At 39.2% G+C, this 16,419-nt stretch overlaps 1 protein-coding gene across 1 annotated transcript in view; it reads right to left on the bottom strand.

Annotated features, from left to right (window-relative positions):
- The window catches only part of DEPDC1B (DEP domain containing 1B), a 117,216-nt gene that overhangs the window by 62,029 nt on the left and 38,768 nt on the right, over positions 1-16,419 (bottom strand). The window contains exons 3-5 of the mRNA XM_050794378.1: positions 3,318-3,453; positions 1,406-1,533; positions 666-796 (exon numbers count right to left, since the gene is read on the bottom strand). Of these exons, the coding sequence (XP_050650335.1) occupies positions 666-796; positions 1,406-1,533; positions 3,318-3,453 (395 nt within the window). The remainder of the gene's footprint in view (positions 1-665; positions 797-1,405; positions 1,534-3,317; positions 3,454-16,419) is intronic.

Genomic DNA, 16,419 nt, shown 5'->3' with positions numbered 1-16,419 from the left:
AACTAAAGGAAGAACAAATCAATGAGCCCATCCAAATCTGGTCCTTATCCACAGAAAGATTTAAAATCAGTGTGGGGGCTGTGGTCCACTGTCAGTACCCTAACCACATTTGTACAAATCAAAAACCAGGTTAGGTGGCTGTTATATGTTTTGTTTTATTTTGTTTTGTTTTTCTGATTTGTAAACTGGCCCAGGGTGGGAAATATGAAAAAGCAACATCAATATTTTAAAAACTACCTTATTAAAAAGAACCAAGACTATTCCAGAAAATCTAACACAGAGAAACCAAAACAAACATGTAAGTGTGAATTCTAAAAGCAATCAGATCCCAGGGCCCACCTAAAAACTGACTCAAACTCTTAGTTATGTCTTGAATATTCTCACTTTTCAGAGATCTCCCTGGGAATACGGAACCACTTAATGCCCAAGGTGGCTAACACTGAACTAGCTTCTAGAAGGATTTTGCTGAGGCTCTCATTCCTAGATATTCATCTTCCTATGACATTGCCTTAATCCAAACAATTTGTTAAAAGGTATTAGAAAGAATATATGTAATGAAGGAACAAACTTATTCAGGGTTTAGGGAAGGGTCAAACAGGAGCTGATGGACCTATGCAGCCAATATATTGTGTCAATAAGTAACAAAATTATGTTTATGCACTTACTTGACTTGTCATCAAGAATAACAACTCCCTGCTTGCTAACACTATATACATTATGGATGATGAACTTCGAATTGACAAGTTTGATGTCTAAAACTTCTTCTAAGGAATCCAGGCCAAGAATTTTCTGTAAACTAAAAGATAAGTAATTATATTAATTAGTTCTTTCTTTCATATTATATTTACTCAAAAACTTGGTACTACAAAAAATCAATCTTCATAATGCTTTATTTTCATGCACTGCACCCAATCTTTGTGGGACAAAAAGGGTAGAAATGGAGTACAATAAAACAAATGTAAAAGATATCCTTTTGCTATTAACATTTTGCTTCACAGATTTAGTAATACGCCAAATGACAAGAAAGTAATTTTGTAAGTAAAATTACTACAACACAAAAACTAACTTACCCAATGATAAGAAACTACTATTAGCATATCTTCATGAGAAACAAAATTTTGCTGTATATGATTAACTTTATACGAATAGTACATCAATATCTAGGAGACCAAATTTTCTATTATGTATTTTATTACACTTAAGAACTTTTAAACTCCTATTATGTAAATAGCAGGAGATAATCCCCAGAATTCCGCTAAACTATGTTGACTGAGCACAACTGCAAATAATGCAAAGTGGAGATATTTATATACAATTTCAGAAAATTAAATATGCAGAGAGTGAAGAAGTAGCAAAATAGGAAACAATATCTCTAAAATTTCTCATTAATATCAAATGTACATACTATGATAATGTCATAGACTTCCATATCTCTTCTACATTGGCCTCTGTCAGCTGTCTGCGGTGGACAAGACGGCAAGCTGGAACCTCTCCAATAGCAATACTGTGACGCTTGTACCACATCTCAGAATTCTGATGGAGGGGGATGTAAGAAGGGAGGGAAGGAGAAACAGTAGAAAGAGAGAGAATAAATATTTCAATATAAGGTGGTGTGATTTTTATGAGAAATGTCTTTGATTTGGTCACCTGTAATTTGATTTAAAATAATAATTAGAAACATAAACTAACTTTCTTTGCATGAACCTCAGAGAAGCAAAGAGTGATTCTTAAGACTAGGTCACATTATAAATGAATATTCATGAATTACAAAAGAGCTATGGCAATAAGTATGGCATTAACTAGCTAATTTTCCCTGTGGATGTTTCAACGAATCAGTGACATAGCAGTGAAATAAAAGTTTGTTAATTAAAAATTAAGGAATACATATCTAAATTCACACACAGTACAGATTGATTATTGAAAATGAAATTAAAATGTATTACTTTTGAGGGTTGTCTATTTTTTTATAAGCAAATATCAAGTAAGTGCAATGTTTGAAAGTAGCCCCCAAATCTTAGGCATCTGCAAAAGGCTCCACAAGGACAGCTGAAGATGGCAAAAGGAAGAAAAGGGTTTTTTTTGTTTGTTTGCTTTTTAGCATTACCTCAATCCTGGTGGTCTTCTACTGGGGATATTTTAAGGAAAAAATGTGAAAAAAAAAAGAGGCAGTCAATTCTATAATGAGCTTAGGTTTTCCAAGACTAGAAGAATCTACCTTTGTTTATATATTTGGTCAGGGGCTATTCCACAATATTCCATGCCCTAATCTTCTTACCCTCAACTGGCAATAATAACAAAGTTTAGGAGGAAGAGACAAAGAGGAAAAAGAGTAATAAATTATAGAACATACAGGAAAAGGCGGTTACAAGAGAGTTTTAACAAAAACCTGCTCAGTCTGAACATACAAAAACAGCTGCCATATACAATTGACCCTTTATATCTATGGGTTTTGCATCTCTGCATTCAACCAACCACAGATTGAAAATATTCAGGGGGAAAAAATGGATGGTTTCATCTGTACAGAACATGTAGATATTTTTTCTTGTTATTCCCCGAACCGGGGGTCCTCAACCCATAGGTCACAGACTGGTATCAGTTAATAGACTATAATAAACCAGGCTGCACAGCAGGAGGTGAGCGTTGGGCAAGTGAGTGAAGCTTCATCTGTATTTACAGCCTCTCCCTGTTGTTCACATACTGCCTGAGTTCCACCTCCTGTCAGATCAGCCGCAGCATTAGATTCTCACAGGAACGTGAACCCTTTTGTTAACTGTGTATCTGGGGGATCTAAGTTGTGTGCTCCTTATGAGAATCTAATGCCTGATGATCTGTCACTGTCTCCCATCATCCCCAGATGGGACCATCTAGTTGGAGGAAAACAAGCTCAGGACTCCCACTGATTCTACATTATGGTGAGTAGCATAATTATCTCATTCTATATTACAACGTAATAATAACAGAAATAAAATGCACAATAAATGTAATGCACTTGAATCATCCTGAAACCACCCCCATCCCCACCCCAGCAGCCCTGGTCCATGGAAAAATTGTCTTCCACGAAACCCATCACTGGTGCCAAAAAGGTTGGGGACTGCTGCCCTAAACAATACAACAACTATTTACATGCAAGAGTGAAAAACTGCAAGAGTCAGTCTTTCTTTGTTACCGGTCTCCCGGCTATTGGCAGGTATGATTTTGTTTTGAAGTACCTTTAAACTATTGTTCATAAAGGACCACAGAGAGACAGACCAAGCCTAAGAGTTCATGGATGATTCTCCCTGCTGCCAGCCCCTCTGTCTTTCAGTTATGGCACTTACCATCACAACTGGCCTCACTGGGATGTTCTCTTGTGAAGTGCCTGGTGGGGGATCATTCCATTCTGGAAACTTAATAACATCCTTTTGGTATGGGGGTTTCTTTGGATATGGTTTCAGGGGTGAAGAAGGAGGAAATCTAAAACCCAAGAAGAAATTCTCTATTACTGCAGTCAGTGGGAGACACAGATATTTTAACAATAGTCTCCACTTTTGTGTCCCTGTAAAGTTATACAGTAATTACAAACTTCAGATAATAAATGAGCTCATACTTAATCAAATTATTACACATGATTAATTGTACCCAACAATAATATGGTTTTCTTTTTAATATTCATTCATTATGCCCATCAAATAACATTTATGGAGAAAAACAGGAATTGAATATGTGGCACATTTTTAAATAAATAAACAAAACTTGTTCTCTTATCATGTGATGTCCATGATCAAAGAGGTTCTTAAGGAGATGCTAGACTAAGCCATTTCTTTCACTGAGCTAAAATCCTTACTGCCTCATAACTCCAGCCAAAATGCATACATGGTGAGCTGCATATAGAAATTATTGGTAGAGAAATCCTCAGTAATACTTGCTAAGAAAGAATACATTAACACAAAAATCATTTGGCTTAATTTTCACTTGTATTACTATTTCTAATAAAGATTAATCCTTTTTCCATTGAATATCTAGCACTTCACACTGAGATTGGAGCTTCGGTCTAGAAACCCATCTTGGAAGGAGCTAGAAAGTGGCCATGTCCTTATTCTGCCCTTCCACACTCTCCCCTGTTCCTAGCCTTCCTGTGTATTGACAGCATCACTCCTTGGACTAATACCTAAAAGTCTAAATAAATTTTAATTTTTAAAACTGCTCTATACCATACCTGGTAAATAACAGAAAGGTGATTGAATACATAGTTTTTATCAGAGAATCTTTTTCTGTAGGCTTGTTAGAAAAGGATACAATGCATTACATTGCACTGCAAAAGCAATGTAAGAACTCTAGTTCTTAATGTTGATATAAAAGGCAGTAGGTTGTTGACTTTTATTTTGACTTTTTATTTACTTAAGCCAAAATAACAGCTTAATCCATATTATCCATAGAAAAAAAAATCATACAAATAACGAAAGACCTTATCTCAAAGCAAATGCAGAAATAAAGAATTATAAAATGTCTATAGTGTTCAAGGGAAGTTTATATGAAGGTGAATCCAGAGAATCACAAACAAGAGTACTAAAGGAAACAGAATGTGTCACCTCAAAATATTCCTCTTTGACATAAGTTTTTGGATCTAAAGGCCTTTTGAAGCAAATACAGAAAAGCACTCTTTCCTCTAAGAGCAGGAGAATTATTAATATAAAGACAAAAAGTTGATCTTTCCCTCTTTCCTGCCTCAAAACAGTATGTAAATTCTCCTTTACAACCTTTATCAGCTTAGAGACTGCACCAGAGGAATCTAAGCAGACTTTATTAGTTTCCCCATAAATTTACTTTCCCACACTTTCCTGTCTTTGGAAGCCTTAAACTGCTTTCATGTGTCCTGATGCTTCTCTAAAATTTATTGCTTTTTGTTGAAGACCTGATATAAGCTGGGACTCTAAGGCACTGCATCTAGTTATTTTTCTCCCATGGAATGTGCACTGCACACATTAACAAACCTGCTCGTTTTTCTCTTGTTAATCTGCCTTTTCTTGCAGGAATATGTCCCAAGTATGAACTTCTGAAGGTTGACAAAAACTATAATTTCTCATCTTCAAATAGAGAAACGTTTCAAAAACAGTCACAATAGATTTGAAAAGGAATGACTACTGGAGAAAAGTTGCATTTCATCTTTTCTGAAAAGAATATCCAAGAACTATTTTAAACATCAGTTTGGGGTCGGTTAAAAAAAGAGAAATCACTGAATCAAGTTAAAGATAGCTTACAGTTTGGTAATCAAGTTACCAAGGCAGGTGTTCCCAAAAGATTCCAAAATATAAACTAAATGAATCTCTATAGCCAAAGCATCTTTCTTTGTAAATAAAGGGTGGCTTATAAAAGTCCAATTATATTTCTTACAAGTCAACAATCCCAACAAATGCCCATTTCCAGACAAAGTACAGCATTTATGCAAGTATATGTGCACACACATTCACATACACATAGGATATGTTCACAGATCATCCACCTCTCAGTTCATTCAAAACTAAACAAAATCCCTATTCCCATCCCACCACTAATGCCCTCTGTTTACTCTCCCACTTCATCCCCTCAACTATGACACAAAAATTTTCAGATCTGAGTTCCGGGCTTTCTCACAAACTGTCTATGTGTCTTTAGAAAGTATAAGTCTCTCTAAATAATAATTCATTTATTTGTCAAATGAAGGAATTAAATTGGATGACCCATAAATTTTCTCCTAAGTCCAAAAAGATGCTTCTTATATTCCCATAACCAGAAAAAAAGTAATATCTTCCAAAGACCAAAGTAGAATTTGTTACGTGTAAAACTGTGATTGAAGAGATACCAGGAAATCACTTTTTTCCTCCACACTAAGAAGATGAGATCTTTGCTGTCAGTAACATCTGCAGTTACCAACAGAAGATGTGCTATCTATTTTCACAGCAGTCTGACAACTTTGCCTGAGAAAAAATGCAGAAGAGCTCCCTCCAGTGGAGTACTTTTATTTTGGGCATTGAAAGTTAGTAATTTAAACCTAACATTTTAATAATGTAATATTTCAACTGTTAAAGATGATCCAGTTCAAATGCCACATTTTTCACTCAGAGAAATTAAGGCTCAAAAGAGGAAAGCAACTAATTTAAAAGCTTCACAACTGGCCAAGAGAACAAACCATCTTACACAAAGGATTTGCAAGCCAAATTAAATCTTACACAAAGGATTTGCAAGCCATATCTTAAATCAAAGTTTTTAAGAAAATTGGCCGGGCGCGGTGGCTCACGCCTGTAATCCCAGCACTTTGGGAGGCCGAGGCGGGCGGATCACAAGGTCAGGAGATCGAGACCACGGTGAAACCCCGTCTCTACTAAAAATACAAAAAATTAGCCGGGCGCGGTTGTGGGCGCCTGTAGTCCCAGCTACTCGGGAGGCTGAGGCAGGGGAATGGCGTGAACCCGGGAGGCGGAGCTTGCAGTGAGCCGAGATCGCGCCACTGCACTCCAGCCTGGGCTGGGCGACAGAGCGAGACTCCGTCTCAAAAAAAAAAAAAAAGAAAAAAGAAAATTATAAAAATTTATGCAAAAAAAAGACAGTGTGCCCCCTAAAAAGAAAATTAGAAAATTTTATTGAAAGACATTGAAGAAGAACTAAATTGATAGCTATATTATGCTGGTAAATAAGATTCTATCTTAAACTCAGGCTCAAGCAATCCTCCTGTCCTCCTGTTTCAGCCTCCTAAGTAGCTGGGATTACAAGTAGTTGCCACTGTGCGCAGCTTAGTGAATAAGATTCCATATCATACAATGTTAAGTTTCCCCCATGAAGATACATAGTTACAATGAAAATTTAATAAAAACATTAATATAAAAATTTTTATGAAACATGGTAAACTTATTCCAAGCCAGGCACAGTGACTTACATTTGTAGTCCCAGCTACTTGGGAAGCTGAGATGAGAGGATCACTTGAGGCCAGGAGTTCAAGACCAGCCTGGGCAATAAAGCGAGACCCCATCTCTAAAGTAAAAAAAAAAAAAAAAAAAAAAAAAAAACAAGAAACAAGATCAACTGATTCTAAAATTTATACGAAAATGCAAAGGCCCAAAAATAAGACATTCTTAAAGAAAAAAAACAAAGTGAGGTGACTTGCCCTATCAGATATCAAGACTAACATAATAGGGCAATACTAATGGCAGAGACCATACTTCCCCAAGTTCCGCATTGTTGACATTTAGGGCAGGATAGTTATTTGTTATGGGGAGCTGTCCTGTGCACTGGGGGATGCTGCTAAGTGCAAAGCATCCCTGGCCTCTACTCACTGGATGTCAGTAGCATCCTACACACAACACACACACCTGTTGTGACAACCAAACATTTCTCCAGACATTGCCAAATGTCTTCTGCAAAATGGCCCCCAGTTGCAAATCATGGGTCTAGACAAAGAGAAATCAAAACAAATAAACATTACTCTTTAGAAACATGATTTATGATAGAGCAGACATTACAGATCAATGGGAAAGTATGGACTGCTCAATAAATAGTACTGAGCCAACTGGTTACCTATTCGGAAAAAATGAAATTGCATCCTGGTTCAGCCTGCCATATTTCCAAAGGTGTTTACAATCATACCTCCTAACTATATGCTCTTTTGCAACATGACTTGCCACTACTGTATCAAGAGGCAGAGGGCCTTTCTCTATCCTCTCAAGTCTAGGTGAGCCCCCTATAATTGCTTTGATAAATACAATAAGGCAGAAGCACTAGCCTAACTGGCTAGAACTCTCTTCCTGCCTCTTGAAAGTCTCACTCTTGTATAACTCATTATTATGAAGCTCCCTCTTGGAAACCAGCCATCTTATAAGAAGTATGACCACCATGAGACCACCATGTTGTGAAATATCTAAGCAACAGGAAGAGGCTCTAGAAGACGAGATACTGCAAGGAAAGAAACTGAGGTAAAGGAGCACCAAAATTCCACATCTGCAAATAAACAAATATTCCTGGAGGTGGATTCTCCAGCCTCAGCAGCCCCAGTTCATGCCCACCTAAGCAAACTTCCAAAATTCCTGATCCACACAATTACGTAAAAACTACAATGGGCCAGGCACAGTGGCTCACACCTGTAATCCCAGCATTTTCAGAGACCAAGGTGGGTGGATTGCCTGAGGTCATGAATTTGAGACCATCCTGCCCAACATCGTGAAATCCCATCTCTACTAAAAATACAAAAATTAGCCAGGCCTGGTGGCGTGTGCCTGTAATACCAGCTACTCAGGAGGCAAAGACAGGAGAATTGCATGAATCCAGGAGGCAGACGTGTCAGTGAGTTGAGACTGCGCCACTGCACCACACCAGCCTGGGCAACAGAGCCAGACTCCATCTCAAAAATAAAGCTGGGAGTGGGGGAGGAGGGGGGGTTCCAAGATGGCCGAATAGGAACAGCTCCAGCCTCCAGGTCCAAGAGTGAGTGACACAGAAGACGAGTGATTTCTGCATTTCCAACTGAGGTACTGGGTTCATCTCACTGGGGCGTGTTGGACCGTGGGTGCAGGACAGAGAGTGCAGTCCACTGAAAGAGAGCCGAAGCAGGGTGAAGCATCGCCTCGCCCGGGAAGCACAAGGGGGAAGGGAATTCCCTTGCCTAGCCAAGGGAAACTGTGACACACAGCACCTGGAAAATCGGGTCACTCCCATCCTAATACTGCACTTTACCAAGGGTCTTAGCAAAAAGCACACCAGGAGATTATATCCTGCACCTGGATGGGAGGGTCACACGCCCACGGAGCCTCCCTCATTGCTAGCACAGCAGTCTGAGATCTAACTGCAAGGCTGCAGCAAGGCTGGGGGAGGGGCCCCGGCCATTGCTGAGGCTTGAGTAGGTAAACAAAGTAGCCAGGAAGCACAAACTGGGTGGAGGCACCGCAGCTCAAGGAGGCCTGCCTGCCTCTGTAGACTCCACCTCTGGGGACAGGGCATAGCCAAACAAAAGGCAGCAGAAACCTCTGCAGATTTAAATGTCCCTGTCTGACAGCTTTGAAAAGTGAATTGGTTCTCCCAACACAGAAGTTGAGATCTGAGAACTGACAGACTGCCTGCTCAAGTGGGTCCCTGATCTCGTAGTAGGCTAACTGGGAGACATAACCCACTAGGGGCAGATGACACCTCACACCTCACATGGCCGGGTACCCCTCTGAGATGAAGCTTCCAGAAGAATGAGCAGGCAGCAACATTTGCTGTTCAGCAATATTCACTTTTCGTCAGCCTCTGCTGCTGATACCCAGGCAAACAGGGTCTGGAGTGGACCTCCAGCAAACTCCAACAGACCTGCCGCTGAGGTTCCTGACTGTCAGAAGGAAAACTAACAAATAGAAAGGATATCCACACCAAAACCCCATCTGTACATCACCATCATTAAAGACCAAAGGTAGATAAAACCATAAAGACAGGGAAAAAGCAGTGCAGAAAAGCTGAAAATTCTAAAAATCAGAGTGCCTCACCCCCTCCAAAGGAATGCAGCTCTGCGCCAGCAACAGAATAAAGCTGGGTGGAGAATGACTTCGACGAGTTGAGAGAAAAAGGCTTCAGACAATCAAACTTCTCCAAGCTAAAGGAGGAAGTTCGAAACCATTGCAAAGAAGCAAAAAACCTTGAAAAAAGATTTGACGAATGGATAACTAGAATCACCAAAATGACCTGATAGAGCTGAAAACTACGACACGAGAACTACGTGAAAAATGCACAAGCTTCAGTAACCGACTCGATCAACTGGAAGAAAGGGTATCCGTGATTGAAGATCAAATGAAGGAAATGAAGTGAGAAGAGAAGTTTAGAAAAAAGAGCAAAAAGAAATGAACAAAGTCTCCAAGAAATATGGGACTATGTGAAAAGACCAAATCTACATCTCATTGGTGCACCTGAAAGGAATGGGGAGAATGGAGCCAAGTTGGAAAACACACTGCAGAATATTATCCAGGAGAACTTCCCCAACCTAGCAAGGCAGGCCAACATTCAAATTCAGGAAATACAGAGAATGCCACAAAGATACCCCTCGAGAAGAGCAACTCCAAGACACATAATTGTCAGATTCACCGATGCTGAAGGAAAAAATGTTAAGGGCAGCCAGAGAGAAAGGTCAGGTTACCACAAAGGGAAGCCCATCAGACTAACAGCGGATCTCCCAGCAGAAACTCTACAAGCCAGAAGAGAGTGGGGGCCAATATTCAACATTCCTAAAGAAAAGAATTTTCAACCCAGAATTTCACATCCAGCCAAACTAAGTTTCATAAGTGAAGGAGAAATAAAATCCTTTACAGACAAGCAAATGCTTAGAGATTTTGTCACCACCAGGCCTGACCTACAAGAGACCCTGAAGGAAGCACTAAACATGGAAATGAACAAGCGCTACCAGCCACTGCAAAAACATGCCAAAATGTAAAGACCACTGATGCTAGAAAGAAAATGCATCAACTAACGAGTAAAATAACCAGCTAACATCATAATGACAGGATCAAGTTCACACATAACAATACTAAACTTAAATGTAAATGGGCTATATGCTCCAATTAAAACACACAGACTGACAAATTGGATAAAGAGTTAAGACCCATCAGTGTGCTGTATTCAGGAGACCCATCTCACATGCAGAGACACACATAGGCTCAAAATAAAGGGATGGAGGAAGATCTACCAAGCAAATGGAAAACAAAAAAAGGCAGGGGTTGCAATCCTAGTCTCTGATAAAACAGACTTTAAACCAACAAAGATCAAAACAGACAAAGAGGGTCATTACGTAATGGTAAAGGGATCCATTCAACAAGAAGAGCTAACTATCCTAAATATATATATACCCAACACAAGAGCACCCAGATTCATAAAGCAAGTCCTTAGAGACTTACAAAGAGACTTAGACTCCCACACAATAATAATGGGAAACTTTAACACTCCACTGTCAAAATTAGACAGATCAACAAGACAGTTAACAAGGATATCCAGGAATTGAACTCAACTCAGCACCAAGCAGACCTAATAGATATCTACAGAACTCTCCACCCCAAGACAACAGAATATACATTCTTCTCAGCACCACATCACACTTATTCCAAAATTGGCCACATAGTTGGAAGTAAAGCACTCCTCAGCAAATGTAAAAGAACAGAAATTATAACAAACTGTCTCTCACACCACAGTGCAATCAAACTAGAACTCAGGATTAAGAAACTCACTAAAAACTGCTCAACTACACGGAAACTGAACAACCTGCTCCTGAATGACTACTGGTTACATAACAAAATGAAGGCAGAAATAAAGATGTTCTTTGAAACCAATGAGAACAAAGATACAACATACCAGAATCTCTGGGACACATTTACACCAGTGTGTAGAGGGAAATTTATAGCACTAAGTGCCCACAAGATAAAGCAGGAAAGATCTAAAACTGACATTCTCATATCACAATTAAAAGAACTAGAGAAGCAAGAGCATTCAAAAGCTGGTAGAAGGCAAGAAATAACTAAGATCAGAGCAGAACTGAAAGTGATAGAGACACAAAAAACCCTCCAAAAAAATCAATGAATCCAGGAGCTGGTTTTTGGAAAAGATCAACAAAATTGATAGACTGCTAGCAAGACTAATAAAGAAGAAAAGAGAGAAGAATCAAATAGACTCAATAAAAAATGATAAAGGAGATATCACCACCGATCCCACAGAAATGCAAACTACCATCAGAGAATACTATAAACACCTCTACACAAATAAACTAGAAAACCTAGAAGAAATGGATAAATTCCTGGACACTTACACTCTCCCAAGACTAAACCAGGAAGAAGTTGAATCCCTGAGTGACCAATAATAGGCTCTGAAATTGAGGCAATAATTAACACCTACCAACAAAAAAAAGTCCAGGACCAGACGGATTCACAGCCGAATTCTACCAAAGGTACAAGGAGGAGCTGGTACCATTCCTTCTGAAACTATTCCAATCAATAGAAAAAGAGGGAATCCTCCCTAACTCATTTTATGAGGCCAATACCATCTTGATACCAAAGCCTGGCAGAGACACAACAAAAAAAGAGAATTTTAGACCAATATCCCCGATGAACATCGATGCAAAAATCCTCAATAAAATACTGGCAAACCAAATCCAGCAACACAGAAAAAAAGCTTATCCACCATGATCAAGTGGACTTCATCCCTGGGATGCATACGCAAATTAATACGCAAATTAATAAACGTAATCCAGCATATAAACAGAACCAAAGACAAAATACACATGATTACCTCAATAGATGCAGAAAAGGTCTTTGACAGAATTCAACAGCCCTTCATGCTAAAAACTCTCAATAAATTCGGTATTGATGGAACATATCTCAAAATAATAAGAGCTATTTATGACAAACCCACAGCCAATATCATACTGTATGGGCAAAAACTGGAAGCATTCCCTTTGAAAACTGGCATAAGACAGGGATGCCCTCTCTCACCATTCCTATTCAACATAGTGTTGGAAGTTCTGGCTAGGGCAATCAGGCAAGAGAAAGAAATCAAGGGTATTCAATTAGGAAAAGAGGAAGTCAAATTGTCCTTGTTTGCAGATGACATGACTGTCTATTTTGAAAACCCCATCGTCTCAGCCCAAAATCTCCTTAAGCTAATAAGCAACTTCAGCAAAGTCTCAGGATACAAAACCAATGTGCAAAAATCACAAGCATTCTTATACACCAATAACAAACAGAGAGTCAAATCATGAGTGAACTCCCGTTCACAACTGCTTCAAAGAGAATAAAATACCTAGGAATCCAACTTATAAGGGATGTGAAGGACCCCTTCAAGGAGAACTACAAACCACTGCTCAATTAAATAAAAGAGGACACACACAAATGGAAGAACATTCCATGCTATTGGATAGGAAGAATCAATATTGTGAAAATGGTCATACTGCCCAAGGTAATTTATAGATTCAATGCCATCCCCATTAAGCTACCAATGACATTCTTCACAGAATTGGGAAAGACTACTTTAAAGTTCATATGGAACCCAAAAAGAGCCCGCATTGCCAAGACAAACCTAAGCCAAAAGAACAAAGCTGGAGGCATCACGCTACCTGACTTCAAACTATACTACAAGGCTACAGTAACCAAAACACCAAGGTACTGGTACCAAAACAGAGATATAGACCAATGGAACAGTACAGAGCCCTCAGAAATAATACCACACATCTACAACCATCTGATCTTTGACAAACCTGACAAAAACAAGAAATGGGGAAAGGATTCCCTATTTAATAAATGCTGCTGGGAAAACTGGCTAGCCATAAGCAGAAAGCTGAAACTGGATCACTTCCTTACACCTTATGCAAAAATTAATTCAAGATGGATTAGAGACTTAAATGTAAGACCTAATACCATAAAAACCCTAGAAGAAAACCTAGGCAACACCATTCAGGACATAGGCATAAGCAAGGACTTCATGTCTAAAACACCAAAAGTAATGGCAACACAAGCCAAAACTGACAAACGGGATCTAATTGAACTAAAGAGCTTCTGCACAGCAAAAGAAACTACCATCAGAGTGAACAGGTAACCTACAGAACGGGAGAAAATTTTTGCAATCTACTCATCTGACAAAGGGCTAATATCCAGAACCTACAAAGAACTCAAACAAATTTACAAGAGAAAAACAAAAAAAAAAAAACATCAAAAAGTGGGCAAAGGATATGAACAGACACCTCTCAAAAGAAGACATTTATGCAGCCAACAGACACATGAAAAAATGCTCATCATCACTGGCCATCAGAGAAATGCAAATGAAAACCACAATGAGATACCATCTCACACCAGTTAGAATGGCGATCATTAAAAAGTCAGGAAACAACAGGTGCTGGAGAGGATGTGGAGAAATAGGAACACTTTTACACTGTTGGCGGGACTGTAAACTAGTTTAACCATTGTGGAAAACAGTGTGGCAATTCCTCAGGGATCTAGAACTAGAAACACCGTTTGACCCAGCAATCCCATTACTGGGTATATACCCAAAGGATTATAAGTCATGCTGCTATAAAGACACATGCACACGTATGTTTATTGTGGCACTATTCACAATAGCAAAGACTTGGAATCAACCCAAATGTCCATCAATGACAGACTGGATTAAGAAAATGTGGCACATATACACCATGGAATACTATGCAGCCATAAAAAAGGATGAGTTCATGTCCTTTGTAGGGCCATGGATGCAGCTGGAAACCATCATTCTCAGCAAACTATCGCAAGAACAGAAAACCAAACACCGCATGTTCTCACTCATAGCTGGGAATTGAACAATGAGAACACTTGGACACAGGAAGGGGAACATCACACACCGGGGCCTGTTGTGGGGTGGGCAGGGGGAGGGATAGCATTGGGAGATATTCCTAATGTAAATGACTAGTTAATGGATGCAGGACACCAACATGGCACATGTATACATAGGTAACAATCCTGCATGCTGTGCACATATACCCTAGAATATAAAGTATAATAAAAATAAGTAAATAAAAGTAACATTCCCCTAGAATATTACAAATAATATCACAGGGTGTACACCCCCTGTGGCATTCGGAGTAACATTCCCCTAGGATATTACAAATAATATCACCGGGTGTGCACTCACTGTGATATTACTCATAATATCTCCCTAGGATACAAGGTATCACAGAGTGTACACGCATGGTGCACATCCACTGTGATATTTAAAGTAATATGTCCCTGTAAGATTACAAATAATATTGAAGGGTGTAAATACCCTGGGACCTTAGGGGTAACATCCTCCTAGGATATTATAATATCACAAGGCGTACACCCCCTGTGACATTTTGTACACCGTTTGTGACATTAAAAGTAGCATCCCCCTAGGATATTGCAAATAACATCAAAGGCGGTTTTTGCACATGGTTTACACTTCCTGAGACATTAGGCATAATATTTTTCTGGATATATGAATAATATCACAGAAGGTGTACAAACATGGTGTACAGTCCATGTGACATTAGGAGCAACATCCCCGTAAGATATTAGAAATAATATCACTGGACATACGCAGTAACATCCCCCTAGGATGTTATGAATAATATCGGAGGGGGTGTACACACATGGTGTACATATTCTGTAAAATTAGGAGTAGCATGTTCCTAAGACATTATGAATAATATCACAGGGTGTGTACACACATGGTGTATACCCCTTGTGATGTTAGGGGTAACATCCTTCTAGGATATTATTAATAATTGCACAGTAACATCTTCCTATTATGAAAAATGTCACAGGGTGTACACCTCCTGTGACATTAGAAGTAACATGCTCTGAGGATATTCTGAACAGTTTCACATGGTGAACACCCCCTGTGACATGAAGAGTAACATCCACCTAGGATATTACGAATAATATCACAGGGTGTACACCCCCTGTGACTTCCAAAGTGACATCCCGGCCGGGTGTGGTGGCTCACACCCGTAATCCCAGCACTTCGGAAGGCCAAGGCGGTGGGATCACCTGAGGTCAGGAGTTCGAGACCAGCCTGACTAATATGGTGAAACCTCGTCTCTACAAAAAATACAAAATATTAGCCGGGTGTGGTGGCATGCGCCTGTAATCCTAGCTACTCCAGAGGCTGAGACAGGAGAATTGCTTGAACCTGGGAGGCGAAATTGTGCTATTGCACTCCAGCCTGGGCAACAAAAGCCAAAACTCTGTTTCAAAAAAAAAAAAAAAGTGACATCCCCCGGAATATTATGAATAATGTAACAGAGTGTACACCCCCTGTGACAATAGGATTAACATCCCCCTAGGATATTATGAATAATATCAAAGGGTGGACACCCACTGTGATATTAGGAGTAATAGCTTCCTAAGGTATTACTAATAATATCACAGGGTGTACACCCACTGTGATATTGGGAGTAATATCTCCCTAAGATGTAAGGAATAACATCACACAGTGTACACATATCTTGTACTCCCACTGTGATATTAGAAGCAATATCTTCCTAAAATTTTATGAAAAATATCACAGGGTATACATTCTCTGTGATATTAGAAACAATATTTACCCTGGGTATTACAAATAATTATCAAGGGAATACACACATGGTGTACAGTCACTATATGATATTAGGCGTTGTATCTCCCTAGGATGTTACGAATAGTATTACGGTGTACACACATGGTGTACACCCGCTGTGATATTTGAAGTAATGTCTCTCTAGGATATTGTGAATAATATCAAAGGGTTACAATGCCCCCCTCCCCGTAAAAAAGAAAAAACTACAATAGTTGTTTTAATCCACTAAGTTTGACATAGTTTTATTACACAACAACAGATAACTAGAAACGAAATTTGTGGCATCTGCAACAGGACCGGGCAGTGAAATGGATGCATGAAGGGCCTCAGAAGGACTTCTTAATAGAAGCTGAAAGAACA

This window comes from Macaca thibetana, chromosome 6, assembly GCF_024542745.1.
Source record: "Macaca thibetana thibetana isolate TM-01 chromosome 6, ASM2454274v1, whole genome shotgun sequence".
Lineage (NCBI taxonomy): Eukaryota > Metazoa > Chordata > Mammalia > Primates > Cercopithecidae > Macaca > Macaca thibetana.
The sequence above is the reverse complement of the archived record's forward strand: the minus strand, read 5'-3'. Positions and strand labels throughout refer to the sequence as shown.